The 16,172-nt window shown below is 40.4% G+C and overlaps 3 protein-coding genes across 6 annotated transcripts in view; 2 read left to right on the forward strand and 1 right to left on the reverse strand.

The window, feature by feature from the left end:
* Nucleotides 1–5,541, reverse strand: part of gramd1a (GRAM domain containing 1A) — a 32,842-nt gene extending 27,301 nt beyond the window's left edge. For 2 of the 4 annotated variants that reach the window (XM_031867415.1, XM_031867413.1), the window contains exons 1-3: nucleotides 5,296–5,541; nucleotides 4,406–4,545; nucleotides 841–1,950 (exon numbers count right to left, since the gene is read on the reverse strand). In XM_031867415.1, the coding sequence (XP_031723275.1) occupies nucleotides 841–1,310 (470 nt within the window). In that variant the 5' untranslated portion in view covers nucleotides 1,311–1,950; nucleotides 4,406–4,545; nucleotides 5,296–5,541. Of the gene's footprint in view, nucleotides 1–840; nucleotides 1,951–3,175; nucleotides 3,632–4,405; nucleotides 4,546–5,295 lie in introns of those variants that run through there. The other 2 variants (XM_031867414.1, XM_031867416.1) reach the window with 2 other exon arrangements.
* Nucleotides 5,542–7,786: 2,245 nt separating this feature from the next.
* On the forward strand, nucleotides 7,787–13,312 carry LOC116394471 (sodium channel subunit beta-1). Its single transcript, XM_031867577.1, has 6 exons — nucleotides 7,787–7,930; nucleotides 8,985–9,151; nucleotides 9,729–9,963; nucleotides 12,316–12,475; nucleotides 13,058–13,111; nucleotides 13,239–13,312. The coding sequence occupies exons 1-5, from the start codon at nucleotides 7,888–7,890 to the stop codon at nucleotides 13,101–13,103; spliced, it is 651 nt and encodes a 216-aa protein (XP_031723437.1). The 5' UTR covers nucleotides 7,787–7,887; the 3' UTR covers nucleotides 13,104–13,111; nucleotides 13,239–13,312.
* A 2,416-nt stretch (nucleotides 13,313–15,728) lies between these two features.
* On the forward strand, nucleotides 15,729–16,163 carry LOC116394457 (potassium voltage-gated channel subfamily E member 1-like). Its single transcript, XM_031867559.1, has one exon. The coding sequence runs from the start codon at nucleotides 15,741–15,743 to the stop codon at nucleotides 16,161–16,163; it is 423 nt and encodes a 140-aa protein (XP_031723419.1). The 5' UTR covers nucleotides 15,729–15,740.
* Nucleotides 16,164–16,172: the final 9 nt, after the last annotated feature.

Consider the following 16,172-nt stretch of genomic DNA (forward strand, 5'->3'; position numbering starts at 1 on the left):
AGAAGAATAAATGGCGCATGAACCCCGCCTCTAGCTCCTTATGACTGATCCAGCTCTATTTTTTTTTCCTCACTGCCACAACAGCAGTCTGACTTTCTTTGTGTACAGTTTATATAACATTGCTGTTTTGCAATTTTTAATAAGGCAATCTTTCTTGAAAGCTAACACTTCTTTTAAAATACTAATTGCAGGGCATATGAAGTATGCATGTTTTCTACAGGGTAGCAAGGACATTTCTAGCTCATCATTGAAATTCAACCAGTGTTGGCCTCACTTCTTATCTGTCGTCACAGAGCACCATAAATCAACTCAAGTCGGGATTTTAACATTGTAATCTGTCCTCACTAGTTCTAGCCATTAGCTAATTAACTCCACCCTGCTCCAAAATAGTTGACCTCATGCAGCATTTGAAAAAAAAAAAAAAAAAAAGTCGACCAAGCGTAAATCTGTCAGATGTAAGGCCTTTTAACTCTCCACCAATGTGCACAAATGAGCGGCTCGTCACTCCAGTCAGTCACTGCAGCCAGATCTGCTCTCAGAGGGCCTGAATGCAAATTGGCTGAGGTTGTGCAGAGCTACAAGCGTAGAATACCCATGAGACCGGCGAGCATATAGTGCTGAGGGAGTGGTTGCTCTGTTCTGAGCCACTGAACCCCGATGTGTGGTGCTGTAAGATAAGACCATCCCCAAAGAGAGAATCGTCAACCGAATGAATGAAGGTTAAAAAAAAAAAAAAAAAACACATTGGGGCTTCATGAACAAATGCTGCACACGAGTGCTACATTTCATTTTTGCTTTCATTAACTGGCTGGTTATTGGAGATGAATCCAGCACACTAACCTGCAGCTCTCCCAGTCGGAGTCTCTGCTGAGCAGGCTCCTGAAGGACCAACGGGAGCGCCGGCTGGGAGAGGGACTACGAGACCAGGAGCGTGACGGTGGCAGGAGGAGGTCCTGTGAAGGGGTTTCCTGACCTTGCTCTTCCCCCTCCACCCGACTGGCCACAGAGTTGGAGGGCGAGGGGCTCCGATGTTGAATGGCAGCCTTCGCCGGAGTCTCCTCTATTACAATTTGAGGCGTTTTACCCCATTGCCGCTTAGGAGTGCAGCCTTGCTCCTCCTCGTTTCGTTTCTTGGCACGGGTCCGGCTGCGGTGGGATCGACTGTGGCGGCTAGAACGTGACGGTCTGGGGCTCGGTGAGCGAGACCAGGACTCTGTATCCGAGGACGGGGGCAGGATAGTCAGCGTTGGGACGGGAATGGGCTGAGTTGAAGTGATGCCCTCTGGTGCCACGGGAGAGGACATAGTCATCTTCAGAGCTTAAATTTATCTTTCAGTCAAGTCAAGGGCACAAACTAAGGGTTTGTTGCATCTTGAGAGTTGAGACTGAACCACGACGGACCGAGATGGCCCAATCATGCTTTCGTTTGATACATTTTAGAAACAGGATGGGTAAACGTATCAAAAACTCCCTTCGGACAAATCAGCTTTGCCATTTTAAGTAACGCCAACCATGAGTAAATATGATTTCGATAATATTTCCTGTGAACTCAAAAAAGTGTCTTTCCATCAGGCAAGTAAAATCCCCCAAAAGTGGTTAAACTACAGAGCAGTTCACAGATGTAGGTGTTCCTTTACGATCAAAAATGAGGCAACAGGAAGCTGGGAGGTAGTCCCACAATTTCACAGGCCTTTGTGTTCATTAGGCAATCCTTTTCCAGTTGTCCAGACTCTGTGCATGCTGACCACAGAGTGACTAAAATGCTCCATCATCCATTTCTGTGTCAAGCTTACAGGCTTCACCCCTTCCTCTGTCCAGTGTCACTGTCTTCGGTACTCCTCCTCTCTCCTCCCTTTGGCAGACTTCAAGCTTGCATTTGCATAACCATGCTCATCTTTGCAAGAGTTGAAGTCTCAGACAAAAGACAGATCTGTGTCAGGAAGTAGCTACCTGAGGAGTGACAAGAGCAGAAACTTTGCATTCAACCATACACCCGACTACTACTTTTCTTTTATTCTCAAACTATAAATTGTTTTACTTTCCAACTGAAACAAATGACTGCGAGACTAGGGCTATTTCTGTCTGGTCTTTGATACTGTACGCTCTGCCAGTTCTGGGAATATGAGGTATCATATGATGATGATGTATGTAATGAAATATTGTTCCCGTTAGAGGGCAGATCAATAGGATTTATTTATGGTGGGGTAGGTTGTGTTACATGTATTCTTTTACCTAGGTTTGGGGAATTTAAATTACTTCAGCTCCATATTTCAAACTTTTCTCCCTTCACGTAACTCAGAAACAGCCTAAACTGGTTGGAAAGGACACCATCCCACTGCATTTATCACCAAGAGAAATCTAAACCCACGTCCCTGCAAGGAAAGCCCATAAAGATTAGACCCTGGCAAAAAAAAAAAGCAGGTGCTCTACATAAATGCCAGAGTTTTCAAACCACACAATATCCCACAGCCACTGTCAAACACTGGAGCAGACATGAACAACACCTTTTGAAAATACATATTTCATACAGCCAATAAAAACGTCGAATTGCCACTATATCAAGGCCATAACTATGTAAACACACTGCAGATGCGTCCTCCAACAGGGAAGGGAGGTGAGGGTGTGTGTGTGTGTCACGCCATTGTTTGCCATCAAAGCAGACACTTCCAAGGCAAGGACCCAAGCACGTCTGAGAGTATTTGCTGTGATCTGTTTGAACAAGACAAATCTTGGCACCGACTTGTTTGTCCAGAGTAATCCACCATAATCCCCCAGCATGGTCTTTACTCTTTGGTACAAACAAGCCTGATCTTTTTTTTGCCATAAAACACAGGCCACGTTAAAAAGGTATTATCGCACACAATCTCACACGGACCCACAGCCATTTCAGACGCGGGACGCTACGGTACAAAACCAGCAAATACAAGTTGCAGCGTGTGAAGCAAGTATTCAGGAACAGCTGTTCCTGTGATATCGGGTCTACTATTCAAAAGTGTTGTTGATCTGTGAATGATCTGCAACAACTGATATCTGTTTTCCTGCGCAGTTCAACGGATTGTGTGCAGTTTAACACACGAGGACAAAAGGCTTGCAGAACCGGGTTTAATATATATATTTATATGGCACAGAAAAAGAAACAACTTTTAGCAGTGGAGACAGAAGTTGGCTCTCCTACCTCCCATTGGATGAGTTTCCTCCGTTTCGGTTATCTTGCTCGGCCTCGAAAACAAGCCGAGCGACGGTGCGGGAGGCAATGTTAAAATCCACTTTTTCACAGGAACACATCAACATTCTTTGTTGCGTAAAAAAAGCATCTGTCGGCGGCAGCTAACGGTTAGCCTTCAGCCAGCTAACGCTAAACACAGCCAAAGTGTAGCGGACGTTAGCCCCGACCTCCGAAGGCCGACAGCTCACTAAAGATGGCTAGCAGGCTTTAACTGCCAGCACATAAAGTACTCCGCCGGCGTCTTCCATTTCCTATTTTAAAACCCACTGCGATATAAAACACTGTTATCAAACAAAATATAAAGCTAACGACCACAGTTAGCTTAGCATTAACAGCGTGCTAACTTGGATTTAAAGTAACACAATACTTTTTTTGGTCGAAAAGTGAAAAGCAAACGGCAATCAGTCGGCTTATTAACTTAGTACGTGGGGGGTACAATCAGCTTTATTTAAAAAAAAAAAACATTAACCCTGCAACGAATTTCTAATAATACATAAAGTCGCCGACTTTTAAAATACTGGCATTTTAAAATGTATGAAAGTAAAGCCATTATTATGTAATCAAATGTACACAGCCACCAGCAAACGAAGACGACCACCCCTCCAACCAACTTTATGGTACAGTCCGGGAAAATAACTGTCCAGAGGATGTCGCGAAAGAAGAAGACGAGTCAGTGTGTTGGCATCAAACAAACTCACACCACTGGACATGTGTTTTATCCTTCAACAACTATAACCTCCCGATTAAGTTAAAACAAATCATCCACGTTGTAGGCGTGAATTGGGCCTGTTGTCACATGTCGCAGAGATACACATGAAGCGGTCCCATGCCAGTAATCGGATTTTTATATAATAAACATGATGTCACCTCAACGGGTTTTCTCAGTAACCTACATAATAAACAGTTTAAACTTCATGTCTGAGTTTATTTGAAGGGAGCTGTTATGTGACCGAAATTAATGGGCATACCGATTGCGACCCCTTGTGTCTAACATGGTCCCGTGCAGTCATTGGGATATTTGTAACCTGATAAATTGCCTCATCATTACCTCACTAAATTGCTTTAAAACTTTAGTTGAGGATTGTGAGTCCCTATAAAGCAGATATTCTCTTTTTTTTAGGAGCAACAAAAACGGCAGTGTGGTATAGTGTGTGTGGCATATAAGCATATTCATCTCACCTCTCGCCTCCTGCAGTAGCATCGCTTCATATGGTGTCATGGACTATTATTGTTAGGATGCAGCCTGTAAGAGATTGGATATCCTCTCCTCCAGGACACATACAGTAAACAGGGCCAATGACAATTCACCTTGTCTGAAGCTGAAAACAAAAGAACATACATAAGACTTTTTCAAATGAACTCTGAGATTTTAACATACTGGTGCAAATGGGTTTAAAATCCACCCATAGATTATACAGATTAACTGAAATGTGAAAGTGAACATGGTCGATTTTAGGCTGATTCTTTTTATTATTGATTAATTGTTCAATTCATTTTCCAGTTATTGAGAAAGTAATAGTACGTTTTCCCTTTTAAAATAATGTGTGTTAACGATGAAAAATGCCCAAAGTGACATCTTCAAATTATTTGTTTTGTCTGACCAATAATCCAAAACCCAAAGATATTCTGCTTTTTATCACATAGCAACACAAATCTATTTCTAAGCCGCAGCTTAGATTTGTGTTGATCAGCTAATTGATTAATTGACAAATTATTTCAGCTCTCGTGGATTGAAAAGAACCCAACAGTTTTAGTGTACTGCAAGCCCTACTTCAACTTTATCAAATTCTGGTGCTTAAACGCCATCCTGTGTAACCACTTGTTTCAGTCTGATTTGCATAATGCTGAGAGGCTGCGCACTCAATGTACCAGACTTTTAAAAGAAATACACATTATGGCAGAAATCCTCATATTTTAACAACTAAACTTTAGAAGCTATTGAACAGAGAAATGTACAGCCCTGATAGAAATAAAGTCAGAGTTACCATCAACATTTTTAAAGGTATAAATAGTATTTAAGTAATAACATATATCCTGAAATGCTATTGTTGTAATGTAATTGCCTTTACCTGTCTGTCAATTTTGCTTTTCAGCCAGCAGTTTGCCTCTGGATCCTTTCAAATCGATGGCAGAGCATCACAATGACTTAGCAATTTCAAATTCTCCATAGGTTCACCAGGCATCCTCTGTCTACTCACTCAGTGTGACCGACTCCTGCAATCAACACGTCACCGTCTCAGAGAACCAACGTCCGTGTTACACATGCAGCCAAGAGGGCGAGAAACTGCTGCAGGATACAGGGAGTTGTGTTGCTGAGCACCTCAGGCTGCTGAATCGGGGGGACTGGAAACTCGATCTGTGCTAAAAATAAAGAAACATCGCCAGCATAGCCAGAGAGGAGGTGTGTCACTCTCTGTGTGTATACGTGTGTGGGGTCACAAAGGTGCAGCCCACCCCCCTATATACAGAGCACACCTTATCATATGTCAACATTTCCTTAAAGCTTCCCCCCTTCGTGTATGTGTGCCAATCCAAGGTCTTTCTCTCAACCTCTCTTGGTCATGCGTGTTCATTTCAACGATTGATCCGGCTGATTTCTTTATTGTCATTATCATTCGCAGGCTACCACAAGGTTAAAAGAGGCAAGGACCCTTATCAAGTGCTTCACTGTGTCATCTGGTTACAGCATATGACCTCCAGCGCAGCCAACACAAGCACATAAACACAGTTTATACCCATGTACGCTGTACATCTTTTTTTATGTTTGTACGACCTCAGAGGGGGCCATGTTTAATTTGATCTGACATGTGACAAGGTACCCCCCCCCCCCCCCCCCCCCCTTAACAACGCATTACATTCATCACGTCAACCTGCTGACTGTACTGTCCACGTGAATTTCTTTGTCACTGTAGTCAGCAGGCAAGTTGAGGCCTTCGGTCAATGTCAATGTTTTATCAGCCTTGACTTCAGGGGCCTTGTTTTTCTGACCGGCAAACTGGCATTGACTGGCTGTCAGACCCTTCGATGGCAGATATCAAAACTGATAAGAAGAGAGGCTGTGTTACAAGATCAGACCTTTCATGGTTTTAGTAATCGAACCAGACGGAAATGTAATGAGTGAATGATTTATTGATATAAATTAATTAATAAAGTTTGAAGCAGCCCCCGCAGAGGAAAATCAGTTTTTATTTACTGATACCAAATTCATGGTTTGGTGATTCACCAAACAAGATTGATAAAGAAGGAATAACAAAGAGTCCTAATTGTCAGTTCAGCACATTCAAATATACAGTAACTATGACTATGATTGTATTGGCTACAGAGCAAGAAGTAATGAAGCTTGTGTTTGTATAATTGTCGTGATGAGAACATTTTCAAATCTTTAAGTCTAATAGGAAATGAGCATGATCGTTTCCATAACACAAAACAAGTTACCACAGGACCCATTTAATGTGTTTAGCACACACTTGATGTTCAGTACACAATCCCTAGCATTTGCTGTCTTTTAAACTAAAGAAGCTTTAGATTTAAGCAAAAAACTAGTTGAGAAGAGTGATATTGAACTCTTAAAAATATCCCCTTTGAATTTAAGATTTTGCATCTTTTCCGGTGAGATCTGTGGGTCAGAAAGCAAGGCTGGAAAGATTCTGTCAATTTTCAAACAACCCAAGCACACTTTGACAAGACAAGATAAACAGAAAACATCGCACTTATCAGATTGTTCCTGGACAGCAAACAACTCAACATCCGTCACGTCCGTGACTGCATCTGGACATGCACGTCTAATCTAATAACTTAACATGGAAACACTGGAGCAAACGCTTCTCTGCTTGTGTGTCCTTGAGCGAAGAACTGAATCTCTGCTGCAGGGTTCTCTAGCTGACCATGACCTCTGACCTGTGGGAAGGGACAGGAGATCAAAGCATTTACAGACAAAGAAAAAGCTTAGGTATAGCTATCCCTTTACGCCCTGCATGTGTTCGTCTGAAGGGATTTGTTTAACAAAACCTGTCGGGGACGATTTTGCATGCCAGACCTGCTGCTTCTGTTTTTTATTCAATAACAAATACAAAAGTATGAATACATTTTGGTAAAGATAATATTAAGGCACGCAAAGTTAAAGCACCACTAAAAAAAGAAAAACAGACATTTTTTGGGAATGCTGGAAAGTTTCCCTGAGAGAACTTACCTAAATCAACATGTTTGTAGTCCGGCTTCAGACGGTCAAGCTGTAGTCACGGATCAAGTGTCAACATCTCAGGTTTCCTGAAGGATTTCAACACTCACAACTTCCAACTCTGCTGGATTCACACGCTCTAATTATAGCTGGCTTAAAGTCAGAAGGGACTGCAGGGGAGACTTAAAACTACTGCAAAGAAACACGGACACTCAAGGGTTTTTTTTCAGCAAACATTTTCTATGTTCCGAGGCTTTCAGTCGTTTTTGGCCCTTGTGAAATGCAAGATTGCTGAACTAATGGACTGACACTGGAATAAAGAGTGAACTGTCATGAAGACCACAGAATTAATCAGGAATCAGGAGGCATTATGTCAGTAATGTGATCGCAAACTCCACAGATATTTCTCCAGGTCTTCACAGGTTTATGTCGAGGAAAGTTCAACATTTTATCCAACAGCTGGCCACAAGTCGCTCCAGCAGAAATGATTTGCCTCTTCACTCTTTTAGTTGTCTTCAATCTTTTAGGTAAGTCCAAAATCATTAATGTCCTTACCTTTAGTTATGAGAAGCTATTGATGTTGGTGGTCGAAGTTGTGTGTTTTACAGTAAGTTTCTTTCTTTTCAGGGTCCTCAGAGCTTTCTCTCATAAAATAAAATACATTTTTTTAAAAAGGGGTTATGTTTTAATCACTGTAACAGAGGCTATTAATAGACTATAAAGTGCATTTATATTAAAACAGTTTAAGGTCTCGAACACTCAATCTCAAGCAATGCAGTCACTGTAAATTAAATGTGAAAACTCTCTCATATGAAAACTTAAATGAATAAGTAAGTAAGTGAATCTGTCTTTATTTTTATTTTTTAATAAATCATATACATTCCTAATTGATTGATATTTCCACTGAACCTGCCTTTTGTGAAGCACTAAAGAAGTGAGACTGAGACTAATTCACACGTTCCTCAATACACATTTGTTTTTGGTGTTCAATGAAACTCTCAGGCAATAATCTTGAACATAGGAGACAGACTTCATCAGATAAAATGGGAAGCTGTTATACTCTGAGACATGGAATCTTTATTTGTTTTTGGGCTGATAAATAATCTAAAAATATAGTATTCATTCATATCAAATTAAATATAAATGAAATAAAAAATGTGGACTACTTTTTCATGTTGATCACTGTAACTAGACTGTAATATTTATTTTCCTGTTTGTTTTATTTATATCTTCCATCTTATTTAACCGTATTTAAATCATAATAATATGTCTTTTTATTGCCGTGTTTCTTCCAAATTGTTCCCTTTGCTTTGTCGTAGAAAGGTGCTACACAAATAAATAGAAAATATATTTTCACTACATTATGTTAAAAATATAGATATACAATTTTGTTAAGTTATTCCTTAAACATATTCTCTTGGAGATAAAGTTTATGATGATTGAAAGGTTGTCACTATAATAATACACTTGCATGTTCGTCGTCTCTTACTTCTCCCCTCTTTGTCTCCTTTACCTCTGCTTCTTGTTTTTACATAACTTTCTACTTCTGTGTCTTCATCTCTTCTTCCTCTCCCTCGTTAGTGTCTCAGTGCCATGGCGGCTGTGCGGAGGTGGACTCCCTGACTGAAGCCGTGGCAGGAGAAGGTTTCCTGCTGGGCTGCATCTCCTGTAAGAGAAGAGAGGAGGTGTCTGCCCGGAGCACCGTGGACTGGCACTTCAAACCGCTGGGAGAGGAGGAGTTCAGGCATGTGAGTCCACCAAAGTCTTTGAGAGAGCTTTTACATCTGGTTTGGGGTTTGAGAATTAAAAGGGCTCTCTTTTACCATCAAGGTGTCTGGAGTGACTCTGAAAGTATTATCAAAGATGGAAGTACATTTTGTTAGGCCTCTTGTTTTAACTACTTTTAAGTCTTTCATGTACTTCTCTACGTTTGTAATATGTCAGCTCTCTGTGAACTTTGGAAACTGGACAGATGTTAACTGGTCATTAAATACAAGAAATACAGATGTAAGCCGTTTGTTAGTATTTTTATATTGCAATTATATATATATATAAAATGTGCAAACATATATTCATTTTAAATGAGCTTTTGCATTGAACCAGATAAATACCATATTATTACTCGCACATTAATACAATATTTGTCGTAGTTCTTCTGTTTTAGGACATGCTACACTGTCCACCATTTGATTGACTCTATTACTACAGTAGGCATATGCAGTATAAAGGAAGTTGTAGTAGTGTGGAGGGTATGCATGCTCCTCAAACCTTCCTTGAATTACAGGAATATTCATAAAATAATATCCATTCTTTTCCATTACTCAGATTTTCCACTATGACCACCCCAGTGCCGAAATCCTCCATGAAGATTTCAGCGACCGTCTGGAATGGCATGGGACAAAAACCAGAGACATTCAGATAGGAGCCATTTACATTCATAACGTCATCTTCAATGACACGGGGACGTACCGCTGCACAATCAAACGCACCCTCTTCCTGCCGCAGTATGATCAGCTGGTCGCTGTGGTGAAGGAGGTGGAGCTCAACGTGGTGGCTGTAGGTAAGGTGGGGTGTACCTGTGAAAAGGCTGTTGAGTCATCAATGCACAAGCAGCATTATTCTGTTGTAGCTGGTTGTGTTGAAGATCATTTGACCTTATATACAGTTTAATCTAGTGGTTCCCAACCTAGGGGTCGGCACCCTCCAAGGGTGACGAGATGAATCTCGTGGGGTTGTGAAATGATTGTTATGAAACAAGAGAGTTCTCCCACACTGATTTGTATTTTTCTCTAATCTGACTCAAGTAAAGAAGTAAAAAATACACTAGTTGCAGAAAGAATCATTAAACAGAGAGATTCAAGTAAAGAATAAGCACCTCAAAACTGTATTTAAGTGCAGTACTTTAGTGAATATACTAAACAATCCACCACTATCTGTAAGTTTTCTTGTCCATGTATTATCTCTCTAAAAACTGCATTGACCTTTTTCCTGGTGAGACGATTTCGTCATTCCACCATTTAATACTTAAATATAAGACCTTGGGTCCCTGTCGTCTCAGTTGCAAATGTTACACCAATTAATCAGTGTGTGGGTCCAGAGGACTTTCTGCGTAAGATTAGATGATAACCCGGTGAAAAAGGTCCATGGTCAATTTCATTCCACTGCTTCTATCAAACAGCCAATCTCTCAGGAGAAGGACATTTCTAAAAGGAGAGACAGAGTGGAGAGTGTTTTGTCAAGGACAATTTTTCAGTACTTTATCAGAGTCAGGCCTTTACTATTTGTGTGTGGGAATGTGAATCCTTCCCAAAGACTTTACAAAAAGGACGAAGAGTCAACAGCCCCACTAGAAGCTCTGTGAGGCCGTAACTCATTGTAAAGAAAGACAAATTGTTGATATTGAAAATTAAAATGTTGACCTGATGGTGGAATAAAAAGTCAGGGGACCTCCAAAGTACAGAAACAATGTGCAAAATACCCCCGAGACCCCTTGATTGACACTTCAGACCCCCTGAAATCCTCAATAGCAAAATTTATTGTGTGTTAAGTCTGTGTTTGAACGGGTATTTAGCACACTGTTCACAGAGATCATGAACGAGCTGCACCAAATTGTATTGTATTAACTCTGTAGGATTCCTCCTCTGGGGAACATGAAAACCAAACAAAATTGGGCCAATCCGTCGTGTAGATGTTGAACTATTTCTGTGGCTAAATGAACATTTTTGTCCAAACGGCACTCGAGGTCACCAAAGTAATTTAATCATTTAGAATGGATCTGGGTTTTCAATTTGTCACTTTCTTGGTTCATTTTCTGAAGGCACAAAGGGGAGCCTGGATGGAGTTGATGAGGGACAAACAAGAAGCAGTTACTACATTTGCCACGCAAGCAAACATGATCAAAAACACAATTCAGCAACAACAGAGGCAGCCAAACTCTTTGTGCATGTTATGATCTTTTCCAACATGACATACTGTTTTACAAGCTGGTCACAAGCAAGCAAGACAACCCTGAAACCTATTGAGTCCCTTTACAAACAGACACTTAAAAACAGTTGAACGAAAGGCCAACAGCTATCTCCATTGCAATATAGTTCAAAAGTCCAATCTATTTAATTTCGATAGTTTTAAACATTTTGCAGATGCTTGCCTTGTCTTTAAGGTTCTACATGCACCTCCCACACCGAATCACTTCATAATGCGGAAGGATAGTAGCGGCAGGGTAACAAGACACACCTGAGGGGACAAGTTTGGGCAAACAGTCTTCTCAGTCAGAGCCACCCACAACTAGAACAGTCCTCCTCTTGAGTTAAGAGAAAGCACTAATTACCCAACCTTTAAACAAAAACTGAAGAGATGGTTTAACACAAAACAAACCTGCAATCACGAGTAATCATATTACCTCATCTCTGGCACTGCCATTATATACTCTCATTGATTTTACAAATCTGCTACTTTTGTAGTGTATTTATGTATTTTATTGTATTGTATCATATTCTGTTGTATTGTGTGGTACAGTGTTGTACTATAGTGTTTGCTGTTGAATTGTACTGATAATATTAGGCCACTAAATTGTAATAACCTGCCCAGCGACTACAGACGGAAATTAGCTCTCTAGCTACCTCGGATGAAACTAAAATGTTGATTAATGTGCACTGTCCCTGGTGAATAAATAAATTAATAAAAATATTTTTTGCAGTCAGCGTCTAGTGGCCATTTAAGAAACTGCAGCTCCAAACAATTAGCATCTTAATTTAGCCGTGCTGGTTGCCAGTTGATGTTTTCCTCCCCTGAAGCAATGCTGGCTGACCCCTTCAAGATCAGCCATGAATGCATTTCATGAATGAAGGAAGACACACTCTTAAACCTGGTGGACTTCCTCTGTAATTCTTCACTGTTGCTTCCTCTTTCCCAGCCAATCGGGAGCTGACAGTGGTGATCGCAGAGATTATGATGTACGTGCTGATCGTGGTTCTGCAGCTGTGGCTCGTTGTGGTTCTGGTTTACTGTTACAAGAAGATTTCGGAGGAGCACGAAGCTCGGGATGCCCGTAAAGCTCTCAAGGCTCAGGCAGAGTGAGTCATTTGTCTTTAATGTGAAGTATTACTAAGGTGATTCATTTCAGATCAATTGTTACGCCTTTAATCAATATACTGGGGTCAAGGGTCTTAATAGATGCCATACATTTTAATACAGTATACTATGTACAGGGTTGGGCATTAACTGATTGCATATCAGATTACCAAAAATAAGAAACTATAATCAGCAAAATGAACAATCAGATTATAGTTTCACTGTCAAGTATTACTTCTTTAAAATATACGTTAATGCCATGTTTTCGTTAAAGGTGCAATATATGTTTGATTTTGAATTTATCCAAAAGTATTCAGATTAGTTTAAAAAAGTTGTAATCCAACAGATTATGTTACAAATTGCAAAAAAATTGACATGTAATTTGTATTTAGTTACATGACTACAAGACCCAACCCTGACTTTGTATAAATATTGTTAATTTTGAAATTGTCTTCACCACCATCAGCTTGATTTAGCAAACATGTATGTATATATTTTTTACAATGACGTTTAATGATAAACTTTCTCGCTGCCGTTTCTCACATCTAAATAATCCACCTTTTCTTCTTCTTTTTTATTTGTAGGCTGGTAGAATCAAAAGACATCTGTGACGGGGTGCAGCTAGAGTGACGTCACCGGTGAGTTACATTTATCTTTACTGGCCTGGACAACATCTGATTTAGGAAAATGTGATATGACGCATGTGAAAGCATGCTTTTTGCCTTTAATGTTTTGTTTTTTTACTTTTTACTTTGTATCCGACAGGTAAAATGATCATCTCTGCAGGAGTCAAGCTTCATTACAGTACCGTGATATTGCTAACAAAGACACAATTACAGTATAAGACGTGGATTTTGAACGCCTTGGTCTCGCTCAGTTGTATATGCAACCTGTAGGATTAAGTGTAAATAGAAGCAGATGGCAATAAGCAGATCTCCTTTAGATGTCAGTGAAACAGGTATTAAAGTATTGAACGTTTGATATTTGTGGATTTGTAAAAGTTTTAAATTTAATGGCTTAAAGCAAACTGGGCTGAGGTGGGTAAATATTCTGGGTTTAACGTAGCTTTTGTAGCAACTAAGTTCCTCGCTCGCACCTTATTTGACTACGCAACAGAAACGGCAAAAAAAACATCTTTTCAATGTTTTTATAATAATTAAAAAATTACAAGTAATAAATAGAGGCCACTATGTGTTGAATTATGACTGATGTCTTATTACCAAATGAGAGTTATTCAATGTCATTAATATGACCTTCCAGGTATCCGATCTTTATATTTTAAGATTTTAATGTGAGAGAGTGGATACAGCAACTCTGACTTTGTGACATTGACGACTCTACCTGTGAGCAGGATGTCTTTATTACCAGCATCAACAGGCAAAAACACTGTTCTAGTCAAACTAAACTTATCCGTCTTTGTAAATGTATCTGAATAAAAAAAAAGTTTTTGTAAATCATTTTTTGTCCACTGCACTACTCCATATACTATGCAGGTAAAGTCTTAAACGCAGAAACGAATGACCTTATTGTTGTTGACGTTGACGATGCTCCACTGTTGAAGGATTACATTTGTTTTTCCGGATGTTGCCTGCCATGTTTATTTGTGCAAATTCTGTGTAATGTGTTTTTAAAAATATACTTTGTCTGAAGATATTTTGGGGGAAATACAACATTGATTTCTTGACTTTGCTGTGTCTAGTACAAACTAGGGCTGACCCTCCTAGTTGATCAGTAGATTAGTCGCCTGAGATTTCTTTAGTCATTTAACATACTTTTTCATGCTGAAGGACTTATTTCCAAGAAACTTATGAGCACATCTGACGGTAAACACAAGATTTGAAGTGATGCTTTTGTGTCTTTCTTTGTGGAGAGTTTTACTGACTGATAAGTCAAGAATCTAAAAATCAAAATCATACAAGTGAAGAACTTCTTTAGCCGTGGAGAGCCCTAGTACAAACATATACACTTGCATACATCTGTACCTTAAATACCACTTTTTTGTAGGTTTCAGGCCACACACACACACACACACACACGAGCGAGCTAAAGGACATTTGGAGGTGATTGTATTGTAACTCAATCTAGTCTGAGCTGTGTTGCAGACAGTCCAAATGACCTCCGGTCTGAATGCAGCTTTGTTCTGCTTCTGCAGCCCGACATCGGCACCTCGTGCCCCCCCTGCAAAATGTGAACATGTTTTAACATCAGACAATACAACCAACCACATGCACTCTTCACAAACTGGGTATTAACACTATTAAAACTATCTACAAGTAAATCTTTACATTTGTTCGTCCCTGATTACTTGTGGGCAGTCTTATAAATAAATACATTAAAGCCAATTTGACATATTTGTCTCATGATTTTCATGACTCATAGTAGATAAACACTTCAGGTCTTATGTAAAAACAATATAACTCAAAACATGGTCATCTACACTAAAGCTGCTACACTACTGCCTCACTACACTGAGCTGTTGTCCTTGCCCTGTGACCTCATTTCATTAAAAGTGTTGACAAGTTGAACATGCTGCATATCTCTTCCACGTAAAAGCTCAAGCATGAAGGAGGGCACATTATGACCAAGACAAGGGGGGGGGGGGGTATAGCTTCTTTTGGAGGTCTAGTTTGCAACCAGCTTCTTCTAGTCCTGCTGGAGATACATGACTTGAAGTGATCGATCATCTCAGCAGCAACTGATTCCAGATCCTTGGAAGGTAGGCTTTTCTTTCTCCTGAACGAAGCTTGAACACCACATAATTTGTGGGAGACAATGTCTATATCACATCACTTTCACTCTCCTAACACCACGAGTAACTCTGAAAAGGTGCTTATCCAGCATTCAGGCTCAGGTTTGTTGGGTAGGAGTCAAAGAATATATTTCTAATATCTTATTTTGACACATGACGACATGTCAAAGTGTCACTTAAATATATAATTATAAATTCAGGATAAATGGGTTGTATTTAAAATCACTGCGAGTAATTTTCTCACTCATTCTATCAAAGTTGATTCGAACAGAAAACATTTTAGCAGCTTGTGAATTCAATAATCTCCAACTCAGAAACCACGATCTTCTTGTCTGTTACTTCTTGGGCTGTTGTGAGCCGGTTAGGGGGAATAATTTAGATATTAACATAATAATAATACAATGGTGAAATATAGAATAATTTCTGCATAGATCAAGTAGGGGGGTTATCAATCTTTTTCGTATGGTCTCCTCTTCCTCCTCAGTTGCAGTTTTCTGGACGTCCAGCAGAGGTCAGGCATGTCCCACTTCAACACCACCGAGCTGCAGTCTCTCCTGCTCTCCTTCCTGCAGCACTGCCTCAACAGCACCAGAATACTGTCTCCACAGTTGCCTCAGAACTACACTACCCAGCAGGCTGCGCACCACGTGGCTGGAGCCAGGGCCCACGGCGAGTCTCAGGGCATGATGTACATCCTTCTGGTGGTTGGCATGTTCAGCTTCTTCACATTCGGCATCATGTTCAGCTACATTCGCTCCAAGAAGCTGGAGAGCTCTCAGGATCCGTACCACCAGTACATCGCCCACGACTGGACCAAGGTGTCGACTCCGTCCTGGGCCGTGGCTCAGGCGCTGCACAGGGAAGCTGCCGGTAACGGAGCCAGCAGCAAGGGGCCCATCGTCATCTGCAACCCTGCAACACTGGAGCAGCTGCCAGACTAGAATGAGACA

Source organism: Anarrhichthys ocellatus, unplaced genomic scaffold, assembly GCF_004355925.1.
Source record: "Anarrhichthys ocellatus isolate YVR2014 unplaced genomic scaffold, GSC_Weel_1.0 scaffold39, whole genome shotgun sequence".
In the NCBI taxonomy this organism is placed as follows: domain Eukaryota; kingdom Metazoa; phylum Chordata; class Actinopteri; order Perciformes; family Anarhichadidae; genus Anarrhichthys; species Anarrhichthys ocellatus.

Coding starts and splice junctions, on each gene's coding strand:
- LOC116394471 (XM_031867577.1), top strand. CDS start 7,888: ATGATTTGCCTCTTCACTCTTTTAGTTGTCTTCAATCTTTTAG. Junction 9,152..9,728: donor GAGAGGAGGAGTTCAGGCAT/GTGAGTCCACCA, acceptor TCCATTACTCAG/ATTTTCCACTATGACCACCC. Junction 12,476..13,057: donor GCTCTCAAGGCTCAGGCAGA/GTGAGTCATTTG, acceptor TTTTATTTGTAG/GCTGGTAGAATCAAAAGACA.
- LOC116394457 (XM_031867559.1), top strand. CDS start 15,741: ATGTCCCACTTCAACACCACCGAGCTGCAGTCTCTCCTGCTCTCCTTC.